General features: G+C 44.4%; 1 protein-coding gene across 5 annotated transcripts in view; it reads left to right on the forward strand.

The window, feature by feature from the left end:
* The window catches only part of LOC139228013 (AMP deaminase 2-like), a 183,545-nt gene that overhangs the window by 92,707 nt on the left and 65,550 nt on the right, over nt 1-25,288 (forward strand). For 4 of the 5 annotated variants that reach the window (XM_070859164.1, XM_070859163.1, XM_070859161.1 and 1 more), the window contains exons 2-6: nt 12,202-12,335; nt 15,045-15,175; nt 18,208-18,276; nt 21,588-21,699; nt 24,016-24,202. In XM_070859164.1, coding sequence (XP_070715265.1) covers nt 12,202-12,335; nt 15,045-15,175; nt 18,208-18,276; nt 21,588-21,699; nt 24,016-24,202 — 633 coding nt within the window. The remainder of the gene's footprint in view (nt 1-12,201; nt 12,336-15,044; nt 15,176-18,207; nt 18,277-21,587; nt 21,700-24,015; nt 24,203-25,288) is intronic. The other variant, XM_070859162.1, reaches the window with a different exon arrangement.

Consider the following 25,288-nt stretch of genomic DNA (forward strand, 5'->3'; position numbering starts at 1 on the left):
TCAAAAGAATGAGAGGTGATCTTATCGAAATGTATAAGATTATGAGGGGGCTTGATAAGGTGGATGCAGAGAGGATGTTTCCATTGATGGGGGAGACTAGAACTAGGGGGCATAATCTTCGAATAAGGGGCCGCCCATTTAAAACTGAGATGAGGAGAAATTTCTTCTGAGGGTTGTAAATCTGTGGAATTCGCTGCCTCGGAGAGCTGTGGAAGTTGCGTCATTGAATAAATTTAAGACCAAGATGGACAGTTTCTTAACCGATAAAGGAATAAGGGATTATGGGGAGTGGGCAGGGAAGTGGACCTGAGTCCATGATCGGATCAGCCATGATCGTATTAAATGGCGGAGCAGGCTCGAGGGACTATATGGCCTACTCCTGCTTCTATTTCTTATGTTCTTATATTCTACGTGATTCAGATGTTCCGGCGCCAATATTTTTTTTTTTGTTCCTGGAATGTTGGTGTTGCTGGCAAGGCCAGCATTTATTGTCCACCCCTAATTGCCCTCGAAGGTGGTGGTGAGCCGCCTTTTTGAACCGCTGCAGTCCGCATAGTGACTGTACTCCCACAGTGCTGTTGGGGAGGGAGTTCCAGGATTCTGACCCAGTGACGATGAAGGAACAGTGATATATTTCCAAGTCAGGATGGTGTGTGACTTGGAAGGGGAGCTTGGAGGTGGTGGCGCTCCCGTGCGCCTGCTGCTCTTGTCCTTCTAGGTGGTAGAGGTCGCGGGTTTGGGAGGTGTGCTCTGCCATCGCACACTGTGCATGTTGCTATATTTTTAAGTGTCCTCCATTATACATTCTTTTCTCCATTCAGTCTTTGCCTGAGGCCTTACAAGGACTAGGTGATGCCAGCTAGTTGTGAAAATTTACTGTGACCCCACAAGCCTAAAAATACATTTTAACACAGCAAACACAAACTTATAATTAAAATAAATAAACTATTGCTTACGAGGGAAAAATGGTGTAAATCAAAACATTGGAAACTCCAATAGGTAGGAGAGCTAATCTTTTTGATACAGAAGAAAATGGGAAATCAAACCAGCAGAGATTTTGATTTTAGAAAAACGCATCTGTTGCTTATTAACAGCTTGTGATTTCAGTGTCTTGAACTTGCTACCCCTTCTTGCTGTGTGTTAAATATACATCGGGAATATGAGTACAGCACCTGCCTTTTCACTGTATTCTGTATCAGCCCATTCAATTTAATTTGGTTTATGATTTAATTCAATGTGTTCTATTTTTACCCTTTCAATTTTCCTACAATTACAGTAAGCATCTGGTGGCTGCAGTAGCCAAAATCTAATGAGTATTATAAGCCCATCTGAGATTAATTTTGTTGGTTCCAAATGGCCTTTTTTAGTTTTATTTACTTGATAAAACTTTTATTATCGTCTTTCTTTCCGTGGTGGACGCACTTTCTGCAGGCAAGAGGATGGGTTGCCCAATCCTAATCCCAATCCTCTGCCATTGTTGCTTTCCAGATGGCCATGACAGCAGCTCAGCAACATTCCTCCACCTTTTCCCCCTCTGCCTTTTAATAGAACAGTTTTCCAAGATGAGGAACTTGGAAGACTTGAACCTCAGATGAAAATCTCCTAAGTGAGAGCTTACAGATAACTTGGCTCAAGTCTTTGGCACGCAATATTAATGCCATTGAAATATTGTTTGTACTATGAAAGGTATTTCTGTACTGAGACCATAGGTTGCAGAAACATGAGCTGGAGTTGGCCTGTGCCTCTGGTCATATTCAAATTCATACACTTGTGGAAGCAAGTCATCCTCGACTCCGGGGGACTACATAAGAAGATGATTAGAGTACAGACACCAAGTAAAGGAATCAATCATTTCTCATCAGCCGTAACAATTTTTACACTCGGCGATTTGTTACAAGAGGCTCCTTGCACAAAACTCTGCGCCTGGCGGCCTGGTTCTCTTTCAGAGAGTACCTCCGGAGCTTACAACTCTAAAATGTCTTCAATGCTACTTCATGCCAGAAGCCTTTTAGGAACAATCTTATCCATTTATTGACCCAGATTTTGGTGACGAAATAACAGCGTGTTTAATGGTGCTCATCGTTATTGATATATGAATCATCCAGCAGCGTGTGGCGAGGAAGAGAGACCCCGTGAATTGCGAAGTTGTTGAAGATTACTGAGGCTGTTGGCTTCAGGAAAACATCAGCTTCCCAGCTGCTTTTGCACATTAATTGTCCATTAAATTCACCGCAGAAGGTTAGGGCCAGTAAGTACCTGTCTTTAAATGTGGCTGTAACTCAACTCTGCTTCAGATGCATTGAGGCTTTTGTCTCGATGGATCTCAAACACGGGGCTTTGCTGGAGATTTTCCAGAGTCCTCTTGCTGAATGTAGCTTGCCAGATCAATAATAAATGATTGCAGCTGCAGAATTGTGCCATTGCAGCAGGGATACTGCATGCTGATGGCAGATGGTTTGTAGAGAAAGCAGAAGACCATTTCAGTCTTCTGTTGGCACCCAGCCTACGTCTCCTCACAGCACCTTTTGCTCACCGCTGCATGAAAGTGCAATTTGCAAACTTGGCCGCAGAGGCAATGGGAGTAAATTTCGTTTTTGCTTTAATGTAGTCATGAAGAATAAATTGTGCTGGAGAGCAGAAATGCTTTTAGGTATGTCTCTCTGGAGAGAGTGAATGGACTCTATATTGGCTGAACAGAAATTTTGTGCAGGTTTGGATTTTTCAGTAGCTTGACTTCAGGGAATGTTCAACGTGGTGATGGGTTTTCACTTGCATCAAATACCTAGCAGTAAGAAGCCATTCAGCTCTTCGTGCCTGTTCCAGTCCTTTGAAAGAGCTATCCAATTCGGCCCACTCGCCTGCTCTTTCCCCATAGCCCTGCAAATTTTCCCATTCAAGTATTTATCCAATTCTCTTTTTTGAAAGTTAAGATTCTACTTCAAATACTTCAAAAACAAAAATTATATTTTGTGATCGTGCCACTGGCTCACACTGAAGTAAAACGGGTGGCTGAGTAAATGCACTTACAGGTCAAAGCCAGGTGACCAGTGGTGGTACTATTCTGCCCAGTCTTTGTTTTAACGGTAAGTTCTAACTCCAGCATTACAAGGCCTGATTCTCCAGACCTTTCAATCTGCTGAATTGAAGGGTGGTTCTTGTGTATCTGTAAAGCATGCACTCCCATGTTCTGCCACCAGGAAGCTCATCCCCTGAACACTGTATATAAGCCGGCCCCGCAGGCCTAGTCCTCACTCTGGAGTGTCTTAATAAAGACTGAGGTCACTGTTACTTTAACCTCCGTGTGCAGCCTCATCTGTGTTAGGAACACAATAACTGGCGACAATAATACGAATCCAACGCAAAGATGCAGCAACCTGTGGGCATCCTGGAGAAGTTCTCGGAGGGTGAGGACTGGGAAGCCTATGTCGAATGGCTAGACCAGTACTTTGTAGCCAACGAGCTGGACGGAGAAGGAAGCGCTGCAAAAAGGAGAGCGGTCCTCCTCGCAGTCTGCGGGGCACCGACCTACAGCCTCATGAAGAATCTTCTGGCTCCGGTGAAACCCACAGATAAGTCGTATGAGGAGCTGTGTACACTGCTTCGGGAGCATCTTCTCCCGAGGGAGAGCGTGCTGATGGCGAGGTATCGGTTCTCCACGTGCCAGCGATCTGAAGGTCAGGAAGTGGTGAGCTAAGTTGCCGAGTTAAGGCGACTTGCAGGACAATGTGAGTTTGATGGCTACCTGGAGCAAATGCTCAGAGACTTTTTTGTACTGGCCACGAGATCATCCTACGAAAACTTTTGACTGTAGAGACACTGACCCTCAGTAAGGCCATTGCGATAGCACAGGCATTTATGTTCACCAGTGATAACACCAAATAAATCTCTCAGCACACAAGTACTAGCAATGTTCATAAATTAACTGGAACTGTGTTTGCGAGCAGAAATGTCAGGGCAGAACCCACGAGTCGGCAACTGCCAGCAGGCCTCAGGTGACCCAGATGACTGAGTCCCCAACAAAGGATGAATGCAAGACATTTCACACCTTGCTGGCGTTGTGGAAGCTTCCATTCAGCCTATTCATGCCGCTTCAAAGGATATGGTTGCAAGTGCTGTGGAACAATGGGAACACCTCCAACGAGCTTGCAAACGAGCTGCAAGCTCTGCAAAACCTGCTAACCACCACGTGGCAGAGGAAGATCGGTCCATGGTGGATCAAAGCAATTTCGAGCCTCAGAGAGAGGAGGCAGATGCTGAAGTACACGGGGTGCACACATTTTCGACGAAATGTCCACCTATGATGCTAAACGTAAAATTGAATTGTTTACCCGTAGCCATGGAACTGGACACTGGCGCTAGCCAATCCATCTTGAGTAAAAAGATGTTTGAGAGACTGTGGTGCAACAAGGCATTCGGACCAGCCCTGAGTCCCATCCACACGAAACTGAGAACGTACACCAAAGAGCTTATCACTGTCCTGGGCAGCGTCATGGTCATGGTCACGGTCACCTACGAGAGCACTGTGCACGAACTGCCGCTCTGGATTGTCCCGGGCAATGGCCCCTCTTTGCTTGAAAGGAACTGGCTGGGCAAAATCCACTGGAACTGGGATGACATCCGAGAGCTATCACATGTCGATGAGGCCTCATGTACCCAGATTCTTAACAAATTTCCTTCCCTTTTTGAGCCAGGCATTGGAAACTTTTCCGGGGCGAAGGTGCTGATCCACTTGGTCCCAGAGGCACGACCCATTCACCACAAGGCGCGAGCGATACCTCACATGATTTGGGAGAGAGTGGAAATCGAGCTGGGCAGGCTGCAACGCGAGGGGAATTCAGTGGAATTCAGCGAGTGGGCCAGCCCGATTGTTCCAGTACAAAAGTGATGGCACGGTCAGGATTTGCGGCGATTATAAAGTAACAATTAATCGTTTCTCGCTACAGGACCAATACCCGCTACCCAAGGCAGATGATCTATTTGCGACGCTGGCAGGAGGCAAGACGTGTTCACCAAGTTCGACCTGACTTCGGCCTACATGCTACAGGAGCTGGAGGAGTCTTCGAAGGGCCTCACCTGCATCAACAGGCACAAAGGACTGTTCATCTACAACAGATGCCCGTTTGGAATTCGGTCGGCTGCAGCGATCTTCCAGAGAAACATGCAGAGCCGACTCAAGTCGGTACCACACACGGTGGTCTTTCAGGACGACATATTGGTCACGGGTCGGGACACGGCCGAGCACCTACAAAACCTGGTGGAGGTCCTCCAGCGACTGGATTGCATAGGGCTGCGGCTGAAGAGGTCGAAATGCGTCTTCATGGCAACAGAAGTGGAGTTTTTGGGGAGAAAGATCTCGGCGGACGGCATTCAGCCCACAGACGCCAAGACAGAGGCTAGGAACGCGCCCAGGCCACACAACATCACGGAGCTGCGGTCGTTCCTGGGACTCCAACTATTTTGGTAACTTCCTACCGGGGTTAAGCACCCTTTTAGAGCCCCTACATGTGTTATTGCGTAAAGGTGAGAACTGGATATGGGGAAAAAAAACAAGTAATTGCTTTTGAGAAAGCCAGAAACATTTTATGCTCCAACAAGCTGCTTGCATTGTATAACCCGTGTAAAAGACTTGTGCTAGCATATGACGCATTGTCGTACGGAGTCTGGTGTGTATTACAACAAGCAAACGTTGCGGGGAAGTTGCAACCTGTCGCCGATGCCTCCAGGAGCTTGTCTAAGGCCAAGAGGGCCTAGAGCATGATTGAGAAAGAGGCATTAACATGTGTGCTCGGGGTAAAGAAAATGCATCAGTACCTGTTTGGCCTCAAATTTGAGCTGGAAACCGATCACAAGCCCCTCACATTCCTGTTCGCTGAAAACAAGGGGATAAATACTAATGCCTCAGCCCGCATACAAAGGTGGGCACTCGCGCTATCAGCGTATAACTATACCATCCGCCACAGGCCAGGCACCGAGAACTGCATGGATGCTCTGTCAGCTACCATTGCCCACCACGGGGCTGGAAATGGCGCTGCCTGCAAACTTGTTGATGGTGGCGCAACCCGCAGACTTGTTGATGGTCATGGAAGCGTTTGAAAATGATAAATCACCTGTCACGGCCTGTCAGATTAGGACTTGGACCAGCCAAGATCCTCTGCTGTCCCAAGTAAAAAACTGTGTACTGCATGGGAGCTGGGCCAACATCCCCGTTGAAATGCAAGAGCTAATCAAGCTGTTCCAGCGGCGAAAGCATGAGCTGTCCATTCAGGCAGACTGCCTGTTGTGGGGTAACCGTGTAGTGCCACCCAAAAAGGGCAGGGAGACGTTCATCTCGGATCTCCACAGCACACACCCGGGTATAGTAATGATGAAAGCGATAGCCAGATCCCACATGTGGTGGCCCGGTATCGACTCTGACTTAGAGTCCTGTGTACGGCAATGCAGTGTATGTGCTCAGTTGAGCAACACGCCCAGAGAGGCACCACTAAGTTTGTGGTCCTGGCCTTCCAGACCATGGTCGAGGATCCATGTCAACTATGTGGGTCCATTTCTCGGTAAAGTGTTCCTGGTGGTGGTGAATGCTTTTTCAAAATGGATTGAATGTGAAATAATGTCGGGAAGCACCGCCACCGCCACCATTGAAAGCCTGAGGGTCATGTTTGCCACCCACGGCCTGCCTGACATACTGGTCAGTGACAACGGGCCATGTTTCACCAGTGCCGAATTTAAAGAATTCATGACCCGCAATGGGATCAAACATGTCACCTTGGCCCCGTTTAAACCAGCCTCCAATGGGCAGGAAGAGTAGGCAGTACAAACCATTAAACAGAGCCTCAAATGAGTCACAGAAGGCTCACTCCAAACTTGCCTGTCCCGAGTACTGCTTAGCTACCGCACGAGACCCCACTCGCTCACAGGGGTGCCCCCGGCTGAGCTACTTATGAAAAGGACACTTAAAACCAGACTCTCGCTGGTTCACCCCAACCTGCATGATCGGATAGAGAGCAGGCGGCAGCAACAAAATGTAAACGATGGTTGCGCCACTGTGTCATGGGAAATTGATCTGAATGACCCTGTGCATGTACCAAACTATGGACATCGTCCCAAGTGGATCGCGGGCACGGTGATAGCTAAAGGGGGGAATGGAGTGTTTGTAGTCAAACTAGACAATGGATAAATTTGCAGAAAGCACCTGGACCAAACGAGGCTTCGGTTCACAGACTGCCCTGAACAACCCTCAGCAGACACCACCTTTTTCAAGCCCATAACACACACCCAAAGGATCAACGACACGACACCACGCCGGACCAGGAAATCGAGCCCATCGCACCCAACAGCCCAGCAAGGCCAGGCTCACCCAGCAGCCCTGCAGGGCCAACAACACGCCAGCCCAGCAAGGGCACAGCCAACACACCAGAACAGACATTTGTACCGAGGCGGTCCACCAGGGAAAGAAAGGCTCCCGACCGCCTCACCTTGTAAATAGTTTTCACTTTGACTTTGGAGGGGTGGGGGGCGGGGGGGAGGAAAGAGAGTGATGTTGTGTATCTGTAAAGCATGCACTCCCATGTTCCGCCACCAGGGAGCTCATCCCCTGAAGTCCCAAGGAATCCCAGCATCCCTTGGGAGCACTGTATATAAGCCGGCCCCTAAAGCCTGTTCCTCACTCTAGAGTGTCTTATTAAAGACTGCGGTTACTGATACTTTAAACCTCCCTGTGTGCAGCCTCATCTGTGTTAGGAATGCAATAGTTTTGCCTTGGGTAGGTTTGGCCGAAGCTGCTGGAACATGTGTGCCCAAGGTTGTTGGCAACTGTTTTATTCGTATTAAATGAACAGACAAATCCACATCCAGCCGTTCCAAGGTGTAATTCTGATTCCCCCTCCTGACTTAATGGTTCAGAATGCCCTGTTTCTATTATGTTAGATTTTTTTGGACAGGATGTCATTATTTAGGGAGGTGGTTAAAGTTCCAGTCTGGTGTTTGCCTGGCTCGAAGCCGAGCTGCAGCTGCTACTGTACGTTCACCCCGAGAGATGAGTCTGTGGCACCCCATCAGTGCCTGAAATGCAAAGAGCAGAAGGCTATAAATGGGGGAAGATTGCACACTTTCAAAATGTTAACCTGTTTTCTAACCTTTATTTTTTTATAAAGGTTATTTTACCCTATGAAAAGCACACCATTTGCGACATCAGCATTGCTCAACAGCAGCAATACTGTTCACTTACTCTTAGGTTGTAAAATATTCGATGAAAACCTTTTGTGTCACAAGCAACGACTGAAGATCTCTACTAAGCGCAACATAAAAGCAAGTAGACCTTTTCAAAAGAATCAAGTCACTTGTTTAGTATTTATCAAATAAACAGGTAATTTTTTGTGACCTCCTGAAGTGGTCTCATCCTTTTTGGGATGGTCTTGGGGAAAATAAATCATTAATTAAATATTTACAGTGCCTCCATTATCTTCACTTTGGCCATCTCTTGCTTGATGGAGAGGCCAATCATGAGGGATACTGTAGCTTTCATGATGTAAAATTGCTAATCAGGGCAACAGTAGGCAGTGTACTGATTGTAAATTGTTTGCTGGATTCTAGCTGCTTGCAATTCTAGATGTGTTCCCTGGTTAGCTGAAAGCCTTGTGCTTTGCATTTTAAGAACAATGTCAACTGCGATTTTCAGTCTTGCAAAGTATGTAAAGTAGCATGGTACAGTGACTTCAGTGGTAGCACTCTCGCTTCTGAGTCAGAAGGTTGTGGGTTCAAGGCCCACTCCAGAGACTTGAGCGCACAAATCTAGGCTTTCACTCCAATGCAGTGCTGAAGGAATGCTGCACTGTCGGAGGTGCCGTCGTTTGGATGACACATTAAACCGAAGCCCCGTCTGCTCTTTCAAGTGGACGTAAAAGATCCTACGGTATTATTTTCAGGCGGGGGAGTTATCCCTGGTGTCTTGGCCAATATTTAATCCCTCAATCAACATCACAAAAACAGATTATCTGGTCATCGCCACATTGCTGTTTGTGGGAGCTTCCTGTGCGCAAATTGGCTGCCGCGTTTCCTACATTGCAACAGTGACCACACTTCAAAAGTACTTCATTGTCTTTGGGACGTCCTGAGGATATGAAAGGCACTATATAAAATGCAAAGGGGCGGGGAGGTGAGGGTGGGAAGAGGGGAGAAGGAGCTATGGGTGGATGCTTCCCATCACTGAAGGATAGTAATTTGCAAATTTTCAAATGTATATTTAAGCTGTCACAGAATGCCCGTTGTTTCTCTCTTTTTGCTCCCCTGGTTTCAGCTGCTTGAACTCTGTGATCCTTGAGAGCTGGGGGCTGGTGCAGCTATTGGCGGATAAATCCTAAATCCCCCGCCCTCCAAGAAGTAAGAAGCAGCTGGCATTATAACAGATCTAGGGTGGAGAAGCATTGTAGGAGAGCAGCAAATCCAAAAAAGAAAGGCTTCCATTTATATAGTGCCGTTCACGACAAGAGGACTTTTCAAAGTGCCTTACAGCCAATGAAGTATTTTTGAAGTGTAGTCACTGTTGTAATGGAGAAATGTGGCAGCTACTTTGCGCACAGCAAGCTACCACAAACAGCAATGTGATAATGACCAGATAATTTTTTTATGTTGATTGAGCGATAAATGTTGGTCAGAACACCAGGAATAACTCCACTGCTCCTCTTCAAAATTGTGCCATGTGATCTTTTATTCCACCTGAGAGGGAAGACGGGGCCTCGATTTAAGGTCTCATCCGAAAGATGGCACCTCCGACAGTGCAGCACTCCCTCAGCACTGCACTGGAGTGTCAGTCCAGATTTATGTGCTCAGGTCCCTGGAGTGGGACTTGAACACACAACTTTCTGACCCAGAGGTGAGTGTGCTACCCACTGAGCCGCGACTGACACCTAGCCAGCGAAAATCCAGCTAGCGGAAAGCACGGAATTTGGCCAGTGTGGAATGGGGGAGAGCGGATAGTGTAGAGCAGGAGGTTAGGCCAGCATGGATTGGGAGAGGAGCCGTAATTTTGAGCTAACTTGCGTTCCAAAATAGACTCGTGCCCAGAATAGTCATAGTTCCTCCTTGACCCGGTGAACAGCAGTTGTTACATGTCGAAGGTTCCTGAACTTGGGAAGCAATATTTAAAAAAAAATATTGTTAACATGGGTTGTCATTTTATGGAGGGATAAATCTTTTGGAATTTGCCTAATTTTGTGGAAATGAAAGACTTCATAGAACTTTCCTTGAGAATCTAAACGGTTTGAAGTGCTCTTTTTGGCATTTGTGATGAACATATCAACATGAATTCCTCTGCAGGCTCTTGCAATGCATTTATTAACCCATTGTGTTAATGAATGTGTTAATTAGAATGCAGTTTCATACAAATGCACTAATCTATCAGTTCCAAATATCACTAAGAGCAATTGCAACCCACAAGTGGGGTAACGTCCAAGATGGGTCAGATTGTGTTTGATGGCCAGGATGAGTGTGCTGGTGAGCTGAAATCCCATTCCACACTTTATGCTGTTCGTCAGTCAAGATTACGAATGAATGTAAAATGTGGATGAATTGTCATGTATAACAAAATGCACACAGTCAATGAGACCAGATAGATTTTGGTCAGATTTTTTACCTCTGCTTCTGACCGCCACTGCTGCCACCCTTGTTCCTTTGCTGCAGAATTCATTTGAATCTATTTTCACATAGACCTGGAGTTTAGAAGAATGAGAGGGGATCTCATAGAAACATATAAAATTCTGACTGGATTGGACAGGGTAGATGCAGGAAGAATGTTCCCGATATTGGGGAAGTCCAGAACCAGGGGTCACAGTCTAAGGATAAGAGGTAAGCCATTTAGGACCGAGATGAGGAGAAACTTCTTCACTTGTTAGCCTGCGGAATTCTCTTCCGCAGAGAGTTGTTGATGACAGTTCGTTAGATATATTCAAAAAGGAGTTAGATGTGACTCTTACGGCTAAAGGGATCAAGAGGTATGGAGAGAAAGCAGGAAAGGGGTACTGAGGTGAATGAACAGCCATGATCTTACTGAATGGTGGTGCCGGCTCGAAGGGCCGAATGGCCTACTCCTGCACCTATTTTCTATGGTTCTATGAAAACCAACTGTACTTCACCGGTCTTGCTCCTGAGCCTTTGCCCTAGCTCCTGTATGGGAGGTTGGTTAACATTGGTATTTAAGTAAATACCATTTTGGAAAATCTATCTCAATAATATTTTATTGCCCCCACTGAGGAATTACACGTGGGCCATTTATAAAAAATTAAATCCCCCTGCCTTCCTCCCTCTTCCCTTGAGAGCTGACTTGTGCTCGATATAGTTCCATGGGTGGCAGTTACCCTCTGGCAAGTGTAAGGCCAGCCAATGAATGTTGGCATGATGTCAATGATGGGGCAGGGATCAGGAAATCCGAGTCGACACTGTTCATCTGCACACATGGCACTCTCCAGTAGGGCTCGATAGATATCGATCTGGATGCCCTTTCTTTGCCCCGCTTAACCCAGAGGCACTGAGGCTAATTGCTGTGCCATTACTATTCCACTGACTTAACTCAGACCTGGATCCTGTTTTCCTCCAGTTCCATCTTGTGCATTGCATTCATCAACTGATCTTTAAAGCCAGTCTAGATTATGCTTATTTACTGGGTACTGCAACATTGCATTTTCTGCTCCCAAATTCTGATAGTGCAGTCGGGATACTTCAGATTCTGGCTGTTGTACTTGAGTTGAAGAATAGGAATAAAGCTTTTCAGGGCAAGATAAGTGCCTTTATCATTTATAGGCTTACTGACATCAATTCTTTGGTCTCATTTGTTTACCTCTGTTGGGCTCATGTTTGATTAAAAATGTTTCATTTCAATTTTGATTACATTAGGATTGACAAACTAATACATGAATCATTTTCATAATGTTTTCGAGCATTACCACTTGGTCCATAGGGACCTGTATTGGGTAATTGCTTGGCAACTGCTATCATGAAACGTGACCGTTGGAGACTATAAAATGTGCAATTCTACATTTAACTCTGGTAAAGGAAGTGGTTACCGAGGCAATTTGAATGCGAGGAATAAATGATAAGATGTGGTATTGTGTTTTATTCATAACTCATTTTAATATCCTTTTATTCCCTTTTTTGGAGGCGAGACACTGCTGCGAGCGTTTGATTAAAATCTCTCTCTCTTTGCTTACACAGATGTACACAGCAAGACAGGGACTCTGAAGCAAATTCATTGCTCTCAGTCACTTCCTGGAACTCCACTCTCTTTGAAAACTTTTCCTATCCATCTCCCGACATCCATGGATGGAAAATATAAGGAGATCGCTGAGGTGAGTGATACCATTCAGCAGCCTTAACGTCACAGATTTTGTTCTTTTTATTTGTGTTTTCAGGACTAATGCACTGTTTAGAAGCTGATTAACATTGGCTTTTGTATGGATGATAAAAGCGAGATGATTTTTTTTAAAAAGTTAATATTTGAGTATCTTGTCCTGTCTATCTTTTGTGCGTTGTGCCCATCTTTTCCAGAACGCATGTTTGGATCCCTCCAATCAGTATTCCGCCCCTGCCATAGTACTGAGATGACTCTTATCAAAGTCACAAATTATATCTTGTGCGACTGTGAAAGTGGCAAGCTATCCTTCCTCATCCTCTCAACCTGGCTGCAACCTTTGACACGGTTGACCACATCATCTTCCTCCAACACTTCCACTGTTGTCCAGATGGGTGGAATTGCACTCGCCTGGTTCCATTCTTATCTGTCCATTCCTGGCCAGAGAATCACCTGCAATGGCTTCTCTTTCTTCCCTTCCACCCTGCCCCCCCCCCCCCCCCCCCCCTGCACCGTTGCCTCTGGTGTCCCCCCAGGGATCTATCTTTGGCCCCCTTCTATTTCTCATCTACATGCTGCCCCTAGACTTGACTATTCGAAAGCACTCTTGGCTGGCCTACCATCCTCCATCCTCCATTAACTTGAGGTCATCCAAAACTCGGTAGTCCATATCCTAACTTGCACTAAGTCCTGTTCACCCATCACCTCTGTGCTCGCTGATCTAGATTAACTTCCGGTTAAGCAATGCCTCAATTTAAAAATTCTCATCCTTGTTCTCAAATCCCTCTGTGGCCTCTCCCCTTCCTATCTCTATCATCTCCTGCAGCCCCACAATCCATCGCGATCTCTGCGTTCCTCCAATTCTGGCCGTTTGTGCATCCCCGATTTTAATTGCTCCACCATTGGTGGCTGTGCCTTCAGCTGTCAAGACCCTAAGCTCTGGATTTCCCTCCCTAAACCTCTCTTTCCTCCTTTAAGCGTTCTTTGACCAAGCTCATATGACCTAATATCTCACTAGCTCGTTGTCAAAATTTGTTTGATAGCGTGTGAAGCACTTTTGGATATGTTACTACATTAAAGGTGCTATATAAATTGTTTCTCATTCTCATTTAATTTATCTAATTTTTTCAAATATTCTTGATTTTTGATACTGATTTGGGTACTCTTACCCCATTATTGCATCTACCAGCCTGGCCATGACTAGCCAACATGTTTCTCATTTGTTGCAAGTGTATTTGTGACTGGGACCTTGGCACTTCGCTGTCTTGTTGGTAAAGAGGTGTTCTCCTGATTTGTATTCACATCTAGTTCATTACTTTTTGATGTATTCACATTAAATTAATTACTTTTTGATGTCGAGTCACCGTTGCTGCATAGACAACTACAGGAGCCAATCTATGAACAGCAAATAAGTGAAATGACCAACTGATATGTTTTTGGTGGTGATTTTGAGGGAGGGATTTCGGCCTTCGGGCACGAGGAGAACTTACTGCTGCTCTTCAATAGTTCTGGAGATCTTTCACTCCCACCTTAATGGCAGACACGACCTCCATTTAATGTCTTATCTAAAAAAATAACCACTTCTGGTAATGCCTTCAATGGTTGCACAGAGTTATGGGCCATTCCTGTAGGAACAGTCAAAGTGTTCTACCACTTTAAAAAAAAAAACTAAAATAAGCAGCGATTAACATTTTAACATTTTTAAAGTGAAGTGCCGCAGACTGGGGTACCTCTGCTTTCTCTGTGTCTGTCTGTCCTGGCTCTCTCTGTCTCTCTCTCTCCTCTCTCTCTCTCTCTCTCTCTCTCTCTCTCTCTCTCTCTCTCTCTCTCTCTCTGGCTCGCTCTCTCTTTCTCTGGCTCGCTCTCTCTCTGCCCCTTGCCGTTCGCGCTCTCCAGTTGCAGAGGCGGAGGGGTTTTGAGGCGAGGATTCCCAAGTGTGGAGCTGAAGCTGCTGCAAGTACAGTCGCAAATTGTGGAGATAAAGTCGGGGGGAGGGGAGAATCTCACTGCTGCGCAGTTATCTGTTCGCACTTCCAGCAATTTGCAGTGCAAACGTTTTTCGAGCTGAATGGTGAGGAAAAGAATCTTAACAAACCGGGCACGCCGCAAGGTGCCCTGCCCCAGCAGAAGCTGTGTAAGGAGAAACAAAGTCAAGAAAATAAACTTTTGTTGCATGAAGCGTAATACGGCTCTGAGATGCCTCATAAAATGTCCTCCGAGACTGTAGTAATAAGAAATTAATTTGTATACGGAGAGAAAATAATTTAATTTACTGATCAAAATTTTACTCATCAAGCGATGCTCGTGTTTTGCATTGCCTGCTGACCAAAGATTGATTAATGCCATTCAACTACCTAGTTAGAGTGCACACGTATTGATATACAATTGCATAATGGTGAAAATTAATGTGCCACTTTTTGATTCCCAAATCGTGGAATTCCTTCGTCTATTTTTTTTTCCATCCTCCTACAATTGATGTACTTACAACCCAAGCTTGGCACTGCTTAATCATCGTTACTTAATTTACCTCATCTCTCCTGTTGTTCTCAAACCTGGTGTCCTCCTTGCAAGTTTCTTTTTAAATGTTTATGCTTCATAATTAATGAATCATTTTCCCTATTGACTTAAATTTGTTGGCTGAAATTTTGTACGGCATAAGAAAGTTTCTTTTTTGAATGCTATTTTTGTTCTATATTTATTGCCTCAGGAGCTGTTCACCCGATCCCTGACGGAGAGTGACATGAGGACTGCTCCGTATGAATTTCCAGAGGAGAGTCCCATCGAGCAGCTGGAAGAGAGACGGCAGCGTTTGGAACGTCAAATCAGCCAGGATGTGAGGTAAGCTGAATTGTCGTGTGAGGTTTAATACCCTTTTATTAGTTTATTCTATCCAATAATGTAACCAGAAAGAACTTTGCAGTGAGCAGTTATTTATCGTGAGGGCTGTGCCAACTAACTGAAAGAAAGTAAGATGGACGTGGAAAATGTTGCAATAGTTTAGAAACCAGATTTAAGACATACTGAGGCAGAGTAGAAGGAATGTTGCACTGTGTCTACCTTTTAGTTCGATAATGGCTTGAGTCTTGCATGGATTTGAGACTGAATAATTGAATCAAATATGTGTGAAATATTATGCTATTCCAATACCAGTATCCTTGATATCTATAAGTTGGAACTAGCTGAAGTGCTCTTGCAGAGAGCCGGCACAGGCTCAATGGGCCGAATGATCTCCTGTGCTGTAACCATTCTATGATTCTAAGTTAATCATTATACCAGGAAATCGATTGGAGTTAATTGGCACAGCCTTCCTTATTAATTCTTTTTTCATTTTCCCTTCACTTGTAGATTGGCTTTTTGATTTCTCATTGGATCTTCACATTACCTCTGAATAAAAATCCATCCATTTCGGAATGATTTTGTGGATGTTTTTTTGAAGTACACATTTAGTAATGGCTATTAATTTTTGAATGTGAAATACATTATCTTCAGGTGGCCCAATGTTGCAAAGTTCGAGCCTTCCAGCCAGAGAGTTACGGGTTCAAAGTCTCGGGACTGCTTGTTGTGCAAACATGCCTGCCGCAGTTACTGATACTAAATGGAAGAGAAAAAGCTAACCCGATCTTGTCTTATCGCAATGGCAAATAGCAAATCGGTTTACTTGTATAATCCTTTAGGCTTTTTGAATGAAAAGCGCTGACTGATAATAATAGGACCTGCTCACTTGTCAGTGAGTAAATACTTGTTGAAAAATCCACAGTTCCACACGATGATGAACCATGTGGCAGTTTGACCAGGGGCATGACCTAGCTGTGAGCACCGAAAGTATAAATCATATTTGCTGTTTAGCTACGTATTCAAACTGCACAAGTTGATCTGTACTGAAAGTAACTTAAGAGATGTTACTAAACCTACTTGCTGTTTATCTGTTTGCCAAACACACACACACACCGTAAAACCCTGTACATTGGCTACAAGTCTGACGAAATGAAAATCCAAATTGATAAAAAGATGTAACTGCCTTCATGTGTTGAAAACATGCCTTGGGCAAAGAATAAGATAACTGCGAGTGTTAAGGTTCCAGTGTTGTTCTTCATATCTCTGCCCTCTCTACATGCTCTTCCTTCATTTTTGTATTCATCCTTCGGGTTGCCTTTGCTAATAAAATGCCATCGCAAGTGGAACTCAGTTCTCAGTACTGCACAGAAACACTTTTTTTTGGGGTGGTCCAATATCACAAAGAGAGAGCCTGCCAGCCAGAGAGTCACATGCTCATCTAAGGACTGCCCGTTGCTCAGACATGCCTGCCTCAGCTGGTGGAGTCTGTAGGGGAAGCTAGGTTGAGTGCTGCAGAAAAACGTGATGTTCTGACTCCAGGGGGACACGTTGTCCTCATGTTGCTGTGCTACAATGCAGCATTGATGATGTCGGCATGGGGAAATAACAGTGAGCAGCTGTTTTAATATAAAAAGAGAGTTTGGATATATGCTGGGGAGGGATTGGAATAAAATCCTGTTTTTAAAAGCTACAGGAAAAAAAACATTCATCTTCACGTCATTGAAAATTTACTCGAGCCTCTTGGCCTTTAATCATAACCCAACCTTCATTGGAGTCCTCAATCATGATTGTGTGCTATTTGTAACTTAGATACTGTTTTCCTCTGGCTGTTTAGGTCCATGCATGTGGCTAATACTATTGTTAATGCGAAAAATAATCTATAAATGCATGTCATACACTGCCCTAATTTTTAACAATGCTTATGCATTGAACTCTAAGCTGTACAAGTTTTTATTTGATCAGAACTTAAATAATGCTCTTTTATTTTATAAAAAAAAAGCAGGGTTTTGTTATCTCATGCCCTGTTTTATCCATGTTGGGCTCCTTGTTGCTACTGCTTTGGTTGCTATACATTCCTGGTGAGAGACTTCCCAGTGCTTTTACAGTAATGGTAGTCTGTGTATGTACAAAAGGTTATTTTGGTCACTGCTTGTACGGCTGCCAAAGTTTAGGACTTTGATAAGGCAGACGGTAGCATAGTGGTTGTTACTGGACTAGTAATCCAGAGGCCTGGACTAATGATCCATGACTAATAATGACGAATGCATCTGTGCTATTCGGTTACGGTATATAGTGGTTATGTTACTGGACTAATGATCTGGCGTCATGAGTTCAAATCCCACCATGGCAGCTGGGGAATTTAAATTTGGTTAATTAAATAAATCTGGAATAAAAAGCTAGTATCAGTAATGGTGACCATGAAACTACCGGCTCGTCGTAAAAATCCATCAGGTTCACTAATGTCCTTTAGGGAAGGAAATCTGCCGTCCTTACCCAGTTTGGCCTATATGTGACTCCAGACCCACAGCAATGTGGTTGGCTCTTAACTGCCCCCTCCCCCCCCCCAGAAAGCCATTATTTTTTTAGAGACGGGCAATAAATGCTGGCCTTGCCAGCGATGCCCACATCCCATGAACAAATTTAAAAAAAAAAAATTAAGGTAGTAACTCTTTTTGTCTATGGTGAAAAGATTCCCCACATATCACTAACCATTTTAATCTGTATTCAGGTCTGCTCAATCAACCAAGAGTACGCAGAAATGAGTAGAGCAATTGTGCAAATCCTCTAGAGAGTGTATAGGGGATCTGAGAGCCTTTTATTAGTTTTAAAAAGTTGGGGTGGGGAAGGGGGGGGAATGAAAAACTACCTTTTTTAAATTGTTAAAATACTTTGTGATGTGGCACAACTTGTGAACTGCAGTTAGAAAATATGTTTGCTAATATCTGGATTAACTGGCTTGTTTTTTCTCTCTCTCTCTTTTCCATTTCCCCTTCCTCTCCTTGTATCTTTGCCTTGCTTCTGCCTGCCGTCCTCAGACTAGAACCAGAAATTTTACTCAGAGCCAAACAGGACTTCATGAAAATTGACAGCGCTGCAGATCTACAGTGAGTTTTCCTGCACTCCCTGAAGGAGTGTATCTTCCACATGGTAGCAATCGTGTGTCTACAGAACTGCCGTGCATGTTCTCTACTTTCTGTTTCTTTATTTGCCCTTTCACAGGTTTTGATCAATGGACTGTTTATGTACTTATTTGAACGGCCAGACTGATCATTGATCACCGTCCTTTTGGCTCTGACCCAATACAGGATCTGTTTCTTATTTAACAAAGGTTTCAGTGCCAGACCGACAGATTGTCGAACCCCGATACGGATAAAACATGTTGTGTTTGTGTTTTTTTTTGTTGAAGTGATTGTGTTACTTTTAATAACTGCTGAGATCCTGTCTTGTTTTTTTTTCCATTGCCCAATTTGTTCTGAAGTTCGAAGTAAAAAGTAGTATTGTAAGAGGTATATATGATTTTAACTATGTTTGAATTTTAACCTGGTCTTCGGATATGTAGATTATATGACTTTAAAAACAATATTCAAGCGAACATTTGTTTGTAGCCTATGGTTAATGCATTTGGGCCACCAGGAATTATGGTCACAATTTTGTTCCGTTTCCACATTGCAAAACTAATGGGCCATGAAGACAAAGCTAGTTATCGTATAACTGCAAATTGTTCAAGTGTCTCCGATTCTTTCATGCATAATCTCCAGAATTTGGTCTTGGTGCAAGGGGGAATTGGCAAGGATGCCTTTCACTTGTGCCATGGATAGTTTCTAACTTCCATGAGTGTCCCTATGATTTCTCTCTGGAGAGCAAGATTTGGTGGTGGGTGGGGTGGAAGGGGGAAGAATTGCTAAGTCTCGGCTGCAGCTGAAGCTCCTAGCCAAGTATGCCATGAACCAAGATAGGCTACCCTTCCCCCCCCCACATGGCCATATTATGAATGCCACTCTCTGCCTATGTTCTTTGCCGTCCATCTAATAGCACAGCTGAGATAAGCAATCCCCGAGTGTGAGAATTGCAAGGCTAAAAGCTGCTTATCCACTCCATGGGACAGCACATGCTCTGCCTGGGCACCTCACCAGCACCCATCCTTAATTTATAACCGCTGTCTTTTAGAAATACCTTGAAAATCTGATTTCTCTGTTGTTTTGAAAGCGGAGGATGTCTTTGTTATAGTAACTAAGCCAGCGCAGAAAGAGAACCACCTCTACAGGTGATTCAGTGCCAATGGGGAACAATGAGAAAATATTCTATGATGTGTCTGTTTTTTAAAAATGTTATTCCAGGAGAGAGACTGAAAGTCATTTGCAAATCGGGAACTGATGGGTAGCATTGCATTTTTCTAGGCTGGTGATTTTGGATGTAAAGGAATTCTTCAGACTTGTTAGGCGAGCTTGGGTAGCAATTAGTCACAATCGGAGCTGCACAGTAATCTGATCTGAACAGCTGTGCCGGTTTTATTCAGCTACTGGGTGATCAGTTTATAACTGGGAGGCACTCCCATTCTGCAAAGTATTGTTTAGAATAGGAACGTGAGTGGACCATTCAGCCCCTCTAGCCTTATTCGAGCATGACAGAATGAAAGAATTAAGCTTTAATCAGCAAAAATGTACATTGTGAAACTCAGGAAAGATTGAGTAGGTTGAGGCTCTTTTCTCTGGAAATGGGAAGATCTTTATAGAGGTCTTTAAAATTATGAAGGAGTTTTAATACAGTGGACTCCGTATCTACGAGTTTTCATTGCTGTTAATGAGAAAAAGAACCACACTAAACACCATAATAAAAAATAAAAAACGCACCTCACATAATTGAAATTAAAGTAAATAAGTGTTTAGAAAAAAATATATTCCAATTTATTTTTTTTTAATTTTGTAATTCGGGTTAAAAATAAACTTGCCTTAGTGGGCAGTGTTTTTAAACATTAAAATGTGTTTTTAAAATGTTATTTTTGTATGTTTTAAAACGCTTATGCTGGTGAAAGTAGGCTATGCGCCTGATTTTACCAGGCGCAAGAGTTTTCAGGACATGACGCAATCTTGCCCATGCAAATGTACTGGCTGTGGAGATACGGAGGATCTGTCAAGTCAGAGCTTAACGGATCAGAAAAGCCGGTTTTCGGCGCATGCGCATTGCATGCTGAAAACCGGCTTTTGCAACGCCTTCCCCGGTCCGTACACACTCTACAGATCCGAGGAGATCGGAATTTCTGCCCCAATATAGCCGCTAACTGATCAAATAAAGAATTTGGAAGCAATTTCTTTACACAGAGTAGTGAGAATGTGGCGCTCGCTGCTATGTGGAACGATTGAAACAGATTGCATCGGTCATTTTAAGGGGAGGCTTGATGCATGAGGGGGAAAGGAATAAGGGGTATATGGGGCCAGGGTCGCAAGAGATAGAGTGGGAGGAGGCTCATGGAGTCGTCATCATCATAGGCAGTCCCTCGAACGAGGATGACTTGCTTTCACATGAGTTCACAGATGTTTCAATGAAGGACCTGATGTTCCAGTCCTGAACTCCAATTGAGGAGGTGGAAGATGCCTGTGCGTGAATTTTTTTTAATGTGTGGTGACCATTGCACACCAGCCACCACACGGGCTTGACACAGCTAGGCCTTTATCCAGTGGCAAGGGTTAACCAAGACCTGCTTTGCTGCAGGGTCCTAGTGCGCGCACATATTGCAGTGTGGGCAGGCCCATGCTTCCCCTGGGTCTTCGGCTCTTCTGGGCCCCGTACCCTCATTCGCTGCACCTCTGCCACAAAAACGTGGAGTATAAATGCAGACATGGGCCAAATGGCCTGTTTGTGAGCTGTAGTTTCTATGTAATACGGTGCACTGCTTGCCATTTGGGAAACTGCACCTCAGGTGCTCCCTGGTGTGAGGATACTGCAACCAGGTAAACCAAGATGCGCACAACATGCAGCAGCGGTTTGAATGAATTTCGTTTATAAAGTCCTTGGGAATGTGCAACTGATGAAATATTTATTGTGAACATTTTGTTGCTTAACCTTTTAACACCAAAGCTTTTGGTTTTAAGCATATTTACCAATTAACAGCTCTTTGAAAGCAGACAACTGTGGGTCCAAGTACAAGTTTTTGTCATGCTGGTGATCAGATTGGAATTTGTGTAGGTATTGCTAAGTTTCTACCATATATTCTTGTAATTACATTAACACTTTAAATTCCCAGCTCTGGCATAAAGAGGTTCCCTAATTTGCATTAGTTTGATGACCTCTGACAATGAATCTTCTCTAACAAATGCAAGTATTTCAAGGTGTAGCTTTGCAGTGAACTCGTGTTCCAATCGGATACTTAATGAAGTGTGAGATGTGTTATAACCTGCTTTTTGGGCATTTTCCTTAGATACTACAAGGACCAAATTGATTCCACAACAGAGAAGTACCCAGAAGAGCAGGAGCATGATCTTGTGCGGGAATTCCAGCGAGTTAGCATATCTGGAGAGGAGAAATGTGGGGTACGGCAGAACTTTGAAGTCTCATATATGGTATTTGGGAGATGGGCGAGAGTAGCTTTTGGAATAGATACACTTGATCTTCCATTCTGCAAAGTAAAATGGTTGCTTTTTAAAATGTATTTGTTCCCGAGTTGTGGGCGTCGCTGGCAAGGCCAGCAGTTACTGCCCATCCCTAATGGCCCTTGAGAAGGTGGTGGTGAGCTGCCACCTTGAACCTCTGCAGTGTGGTGAAGGTGCTCCCACAGTGCTGCTGGGGAGGGAGTTCCAGGATTTTGACCCAGCGACTATGAAGGAGTGGCGATATATTTCCAAGTCATGATGGTGCGTAACTTGGAGGTAGTGGTGTCTCCATGCACCTGCTGACCTTGTCCTTCTAGGTGATAGAGGTCGCGGGTTTAGGAGGTGCTGCCAAAGAAGCTGTGAAAATTGTTCGTCACACACTTTTTTATTTAATGTGATATCCTTGATTAGCCACAAACCGATTAAGGAGTTTTCAAAATGTCGCCACATTTATTTTAATTGCGGTATTTTTCTCCCCGGTTCCTCAGTGGTCTCCCTTCACCATAAATTATCTGCAGAGGACAGAGTGGGTTGCTTTCCTCCATTTCTACCTCTCCTTTGCAGCACAGCTGAGATTGGTGACTCATTGTGTAAGGCATGGATGCCACAGTGCGCCCTACCATTCTGTAGCACTGTCTGGCATAATGGCTGGCATTTCAAAAATTGCAGTGCTTCAAACCCGCACATCTTGCCGATCAGTTTACTTTAATTTTGAGTTGTTTCTGCAGTTGGAAATTTGTCAACAGGCACTCCAAACTGCTAATGCCCATGTTTGTCGGGCAGTTGCGTTGATTTGTAATTATGCTGCTCTACCTAACAGTAAAACAATTGCATGAGCCCATGAATCCCAATATACTGGGTTACCAGTGTGGAATGGGCTCTCTGGGGTGAGGAGGAGATATGTTTCCCACATGGAGGAAGGCAGAATTGCAGGTTGAGTTCGTGTGTGTCACCGTGCGCTTGTTAGAGATTGAACTCCTCCAATAATGAAGCAGTTGGTGCCTGCCTGTAGCAAGACACGGGCAACATTCAGATCCAGTCTGATGTGACAAGTAACATTGGTGCCACACACGTGCCAGGCAATGACCATCTCCAACTAGAGAGAGTCTAACCACCTCCCCTTGATATTCAATGGCATTACCACCGCCATCAACATCCTGGGGGGATCACCATTGACCAGAAACTTAACTGGACCAGCCACACACACACACTGGCTACAAGAGCAAGTCAGAGGCTCGGTATTCTGCGACGAGTGTCTCGCATCCTGACTCCCCAAAGCCTTTCTATCATCTACATGGCACAAGTGTGATGGAATACTCTCCACTTACCTGGATATGTGCAGCTCCAACAATAACACCAAGCTCGACACCATCCAGGACAAAGCAACCCGCTTGATTGGCACCCCATCCACCACTTTAAACATTCACTCCCTCCACCACTGCCGCACCGTGGCTGCAGTGTGTACCATGTGCAAGATGCACTGCAGCAACTCGGCACGGCTTCTTCAACAGCACCTCCCAAACTCGAGTGTCGTTACAAAGGCTATGGGGAAGGCCACCTGCCCATCCTCTCTTGGTGCGTGGCATTTAATGAAGTGGGAGGGAGTAAAATGCATGGTATGATTAATTATAAAGACATCCTGTATTGTATTTAACAACTGTCTTATTACATTGGAACCCCAATATTCTGCACTTGAATATGGTAAGTCATAGGTTTGCATTTCTGTGTTCCACCAGGGTCATCCCTCGCAAGGAGGGGGACAGAAGTGAAGGAAGAATTGCCATGGACCATTTTTATATGCCTGTAGGAGGCAGGTTTCAATGTGATGGTTAGATTGCTGGAGGATGGGACAGGTTGTCTGTTTGCTCTCTTCAGGGGATTATAAATGGTGCATTGTGTCATAAGACAATAAGATAAAAGGGAGAAAGTACTTTAAGAATGCCAGATAGTATTGCTAATTGAGGGAGCATCTTAACCAATTTAAGTCCTGTCTAGAGCAAAATAATTTAGAATAGCAGAACAAATCATGGGGACAATGAGTTTCTATATTGTGATATGATGTCCTTGTAACATTTTAGAAATATGATTGAGGCCAAAGAAGCTCAGTGAAGTTATTCACTGCTTTAAATACCTGTACTTGATATTTAGTTCCTCCTTACTAGGAGGATATAAGCCATTAATTTGGTCAGTTTTAATGGGAACATCACCCACAAATAATACATTTATGGTTTCTAAATGTATTGTTATTCATCATAGGTCCCTTTCACAGACCTTCTGGATGCTGCTAAGTGCGTTGTCAAAAGCCTGTTTGTTCGTGAGAAGTACATGGCTCTGTCCTTGCAGGGCTTCTGTCCGACAACGAAAGGGTTTCTGGAGCAGCTGGGAGACCGGCAGTGCCAAGGAAACCTATATGACGAAATGCCGGAAACGCCCATTTCACCAGGTGAGACCAGACACACACCAATTGTCGGCAACAGCAATAACATCTTGCATTTATATAGCACCTTTAACGTAGTAAAACATCCCAAGGCGCTTCACAGAGCGTTCTCAAACAAAATTTGACAACGAGCTACATAAGGAGATATGAGGACAGATGGCTAAAAGCTTGGTAAAAGAGATAGGTTTTAAGCGTCCTAAAAAAGGAGACGGGTAGAGAGGCGGAGAGGTTTATGGAGAAAATTCCAGAGCTTTAGGGCCTTGGCAGCTGCAGGCACGACAGCCAATGGTGGAGCGATTAAAATTCAGAATTGGAGGAGTGCAGATATCTCGAAGGGTTGTAGGGCTGGAGGGATCAGAAATAGGGAGAGGCAAGGCCATGGAGGGATTTGAAAACCGGGATGAGAATTTTAAGAGGCGTTGCTTAACCAGGAGCCAATGTGGTCAGCGAACACAGGGGCGAAGTGTGAACGAGAGTTGGTGCGAGTTAGGACACAGGCAGCAGAGTTTTGGATGACCTCGAGTTTATGGAGGGTGGAATGTGGGAGGCCAGCCAGGAGTGCGTTGGAATAGTCAAGTCTAGAGGGAACAAAGACATGGATGAGGGTTTCAGCAGGAGCTGAGCTGAGGCAGGGGCAGAGTCGGGCGATGTTAGAGGTGGAAATAGGCGATCTTAGTGATGCCGCAGATATGTAGTCAGAAGCTCATCTTGGCAGCAAGCAGTTATATTGGAAACATTAGGTGGCAGATAACAATTGCTGTCGGATGTCAAATAATTAGAATCTGATGGCTGGCATATTGGTAGACAGGAGGGGGGAAACATCACAGACTGTATATTAAGATCAAAAATCAAATGCTGTTGGTTCAAGGTAATTTTTTTGAGAAATGTTATCCATTGAAAGAATCAAAAGTTGTGGTATCACTTGATCGGTTGTGAAAGGACTAGTTTTAATCTCTACAGCAGGTAGAGAAAACATTTCGAGGGACTATTCCAAGTTCCCATTAATACACAAAACGTTCCTCTAGATTAAAGCTCTTAAAAACAAGTTAATGTAAGAAAATCAGTTTCAAACTGAATGTCGTCATCATCATA

Source organism: Pristiophorus japonicus, chromosome 17, assembly GCF_044704955.1.
Source record: "Pristiophorus japonicus isolate sPriJap1 chromosome 17, sPriJap1.hap1, whole genome shotgun sequence".
NCBI classification, from domain to species: Eukaryota; Metazoa; Chordata; class Chondrichthyes; family Pristiophoridae; genus Pristiophorus; species Pristiophorus japonicus.